We start from the raw sequence: 4439 nt of genomic DNA, 5'->3' as shown, positions 1-4439 counted from the left end.
TTTTGTGGCTTTCGTGGGGCTTAATAATAACACAGAATAGTATACGCACTATATCGGATTTGGATCGGTCTTGTCTGACCGATACCCCGATCCAGCAGAAAATGGCAGTATTGGAGCGATACCGATACTGAATATCGGATCGGCGCACCCCTACCCCTTTAGCGACTTTTTTTTTCTTTCTTCCAAAAAAGCTCCTGCGACAAATCTTTAGGGTTTGCCCAAACCTTATTTAGTTTCTGAGACTCGACGGTACTGCCGCGCGAGAGCGAGGTCTCTCTTTCCCAGCGCGCACACACACACCTCTATCTGCGTCTGTTCTGTTCAGCGAGCGGCTGAGAGGAGCAGCGCTTTCAGTTAAAACAGATATTATGTTGCTTCTCTAATTTTATAAGCAAGTATAGCCGAAATTACAGCACAGCTATTGTGTTTATCTTACGTGTAGCCTATTTGATTTCATCAGATGACGGCTCGATTATAAATCAGGATTTTTGTACAGATTAACAAACAAAAGAGAGCTGGTTATGTGGTCTTAATGGGTCGCTTTCAGTCACTATTTCATATTCATTCGGTTGTCTGACAACAGAAACAGTAAAATATATCAATGAAAACAGTTTTATTGAGAATTTAGCTGCATCAAAATACAATATGTGGGCACAGAGAGGCAAACAAATGTAATAATAAATGTACATTTTGCATGTTCAGAAGAAGTGAGCTGCCCTGTCCTGCGAAAATGTAAACAGGCTTGTGTAAGTAAATTTCTCAGTGCAAAGAAAGAGAAGTAATGGGAACCTGGTATTTCTCTGTTCTTTTTTCATGTGTCTGATTAGGGCTGGACGATATGGCCAAAATTTATATCACGCATATCACCGTTATTGAAAAAAATTATATCGCGATACATATTGATATTGAATTATTGTCCAGCCCTATGTCTGATAGACATGAACAAGTTTTTTGAAAAACATCTGTGACCTTTGAAACCTGTCTACTCTTCATGCTCTATGTTGACTATGGTTTTACCAATAATAAACATACATTTGTAAAAAGCATCCATATTTGTCCATGCCCTTGTTGATTAGAGTATTAAAAACTTGAAAAGTATTAATTTAAGGTACATTTAGAACAGATAAAATGGGGCGATTAAGTTGCGATTAATCACGAGTTAACTCATGACAATCATGCGATTAATCTCAATTAAATATTTTAGTCGATTGACAGCCCTAATATAAACAAAAACTAAACACAAAAACCAATACAAATGACAAGCACACAAAATTACTAAAACTTTAACTGAAATTAAAATGAAAACAGAAAATATAAAATTAAAAGCTAATTCAAAATATTGATAAATACTATAATAATAATATTATTTCCGTAACACTGATCGCAACATGTTAATCACTCTGAACCACTCAAATGTGTTTTATGATAGTTATAGTAATAGTTTTCTAATAGTTTAATATAGAAGTTGTGGTTAGTTTATTTTGAATAAACTGCATTTTACTGATTTTTCGTTTCAGATCTCTGATGCCGAGCTGGAGGAGGTTGTCAAACTGGGTCAGGCCAGCGAAATCGCCCGTCAGACCGCCGAGGAGTCTGGAATCACAAACTCTGCCTCTAGCGCTCTTCTGTCTGAATACAACGTGACCAATAACTCCATGGCCCTGCGCACACCCAGAACTCCAGCGGCACAGGACAAAATCCTGCAGGTTTGGTCCAGTTTCACGTACTTCCCAAACTGGCTGTTTTATATCCTGAGGCTCACCGCTCGGTTTTTTCACCCTCACAGGAAGCCCAGAACCTGATGGCTCTTACCAACGTGGACACTCCTCTTAAAGGAGGGCTGAACACCCCCCTGCATGAGAGCGACTTCTCTGGTGTCACACCACAGAGACAGGTGGTCCAGACGCCCAACACGGTGCTGACCACACCCTTCAGGTAGCCATCATGCATGAAAATATGCACTTTCACATGAAAAATATAGCTTAGAATGTTCACACTCATAGTCATTGAGTTCTGTAAAATGTCTTCAAAAATAAAATGCCATATTAAAGCAATAATCCGCTCAAGACTGTGGTTTACAAGTGATTTTGTCAAGGTTCAGGGGTGTTATAGAAATCACTGTAATGCATTACATTAAATAATAGGTATTAATATAAATTAATAAGCCAATTTCCCACCCAGTAATACATTTCATTACATTTAGGCTAGATATGATTGGCCCGCTTTCGTTAATTGAAATAACACTGAAATAATATATAAATACTACAGTAATTTTTTAAAAATTGGGGTTTTGCCTTGGCCGTTAACCACAACAAACTCAAATGACTAAAACATTTAAATAGATAATAATTATTTAAAATAAATTAAATTTAAATAGAAATATAAAGCCCCCAAACTAATAAAAATGACAAAAGCACAAAAAATTACTAAAACGTTTACCTAAAATTAAAATATTAATAATAATTTAATAATTAATAATAATAATTTATGCATTTAGCAGACGCTTTTATCCAAAGCGACTTACAGGGCATTCAGGCTATACATTTTTTACCAGTATGTGGTGTGTGTGTGTGTATATATATATATATATATATATTGAATATTAAATATAAAATTAAAAGCTATATAAAAACTTTTCAAAGAATCCTGAAAAAAAATGTGTCAGTAAAAATATAAAGCAGCTGTTTTCAACATTGCTAAAATAAACTGAAGTGTTAATGCAAATCAGAATATATTAGAATGATTTCTGAAAGATCATGCTGAAAATTCATCTTTGCATCACAAGAATAAATTACATTTTAAACTATATTGAATACACTTAAAGAAAACACTTATTTTAAATTGTAATAACATGTCACAATATTACAATTTTAATGTATTTTTGATCAAATAAGTGCGGCTTTGGAGAGCATAAGAAACTTATTTAAAAACATTACCAACCCTGACCCCGAACTTTTGAATATTAATACCTCATAATATTAAAGTATATGCTAAATTTCAGGTTAATGAGCTGTGTGAATAATGACTTTATGCATATGGTTTCCCAGAACCCCCAGTCACGGAGCCGAGGGCATGACCCCTCACGGTGGGATGACTCCTAAACCCTCGGTGGGTGTGACCCCAGGCAGGACCCCGCTGCGGGACAAGCTCAACATCAACACAGAGGAGGGTGGTGTGGACTACAGCGACCCGTCATTTGCCAAACACTTGGTGCGTAACGCCCATAATAATGAGCCTGACTTTGTATGAGATTTAAACATTTTTTTGTTCTTGAGTGCATTTACTGCGGTTGTGATGCATTTATTTAAGTGTTTTTGAGTCATGATGAGATGTTTTCTATCTGTTCCAGCAAAAGGAGTCCCGCGAGCAGCTCCGGCTGGGCTTGATGTCACTTCCGGTGCCCAAAAATGACTTTGAGATCGTTCTTCCCGAAAACGCTGAGAAAGAGCTGGAGGAAGCCGAGGTGGACGAGAGTTTCGTGGAGGATGCGGCCGAGATAGAGCTGCGTAAACATGTCAGTTAACCGGCGAACACCTTGGCCCGTCAGCTTCTAATGCAGCTTTCTGAGATCTGTAAATACACGGATGTCGCTCAGGATCCAGAGGGTGATGTGTTTAGCTTTGAATTATTTGTTTTTGTTGTTATTTATCTTGTGTGATATTTCCACAGGCCGCCAGAGAGGCCGAGAGGGAGAAGGAGCTGCGTCAGAGACACACAGCAGTTCAGAGAGATTTACCAAGACCTTCAGAGGTGAAGACATACACACATATCCCATCCATACTTAACTTATCTATCACAATCACTGTGCCCCAAAACTGTGCTATTTTGGTATTATTAATATACTGTTATAGTATTTATCAATTTATTTGTTTTTATTTGTTTTTTTGCTTGTAGCAATTTTTTTTTAGTGTTTATTACTTTTTCTGTTTTAGTAATGTACTTTTTGGAATTTTGAAAAATTTGCTTTGGTGACTACATTAAAAAAAATGTTTTTGTGTAGTATTAATGTAGTTTTTGTTTTATTTCAATTAACAAATCTTTTGAAATTATTTTTGTAAATAACTGTCCCACATGTATTAAAATATTTTTTTTTTCCTAAATATTCCATTTAGTATTTTTATTTATTTTTTTAGTTTTAATAATGTTTTTTCCCTGTTTTATTTTTTTTTCATTTCAGTTTTAACTATTTTTGTAGTTGTAGTTTTTGTTATCAGGAACATTTGTAATATGTAGTTTTAATGTACTATCAAAATGTATTGTTTTCAGTTTTAATTTAATTTTAGTTTAAATTTTGATAATTTTGTTGTGTTTATCGTTTTAACTAATTTGCATATACATTTCTATTTTTTTTTTATTAATTTTTATTTCAGGCTTAGTAGCTTAAACTTTCATTTAGTTGCCAAGGCAATATTTCTGTTTATTTATTTATTTTTTTGTGT

The 4439-nt window shown here is 34.9% G+C and overlaps 1 protein-coding gene across 1 annotated transcript in view; it reads left to right on the top strand.

Annotated features, from left to right (window-relative positions):
• The window catches only part of LOC107663148 (cell division cycle 5-like protein), a 13187-nt gene that overhangs the window by 7960 nt on the left and 788 nt on the right, over window positions 1–4439 (top strand). Inside the window, exons 8-12 of the mRNA XM_016453308.1 lie at window positions 1518–1706; window positions 1787–1935; window positions 3048–3210; window positions 3350–3514; window positions 3670–3750. Of these exons, the coding sequence (XP_016308794.1) occupies window positions 1518–1706; window positions 1787–1935; window positions 3048–3210; window positions 3350–3514; window positions 3670–3750 (747 nt within the window). The remainder of the gene's footprint in view (window positions 1–1517; window positions 1707–1786; window positions 1936–3047; window positions 3211–3349; window positions 3515–3669; window positions 3751–4439) is intronic.

This window comes from Sinocyclocheilus anshuiensis, unplaced genomic scaffold, assembly GCF_001515605.1.
Source record: "Sinocyclocheilus anshuiensis isolate Anshui unplaced genomic scaffold, SAMN03320099.WGS_v1.1 scaffold767, whole genome shotgun sequence".
NCBI lineage: Eukaryota > Metazoa > Chordata > Actinopteri > Cypriniformes > Cyprinidae > Sinocyclocheilus > Sinocyclocheilus anshuiensis.
Note: the sequence above shows the minus strand (reverse complement) of the source record. Positions and strands in the feature narration are given on the sequence as shown.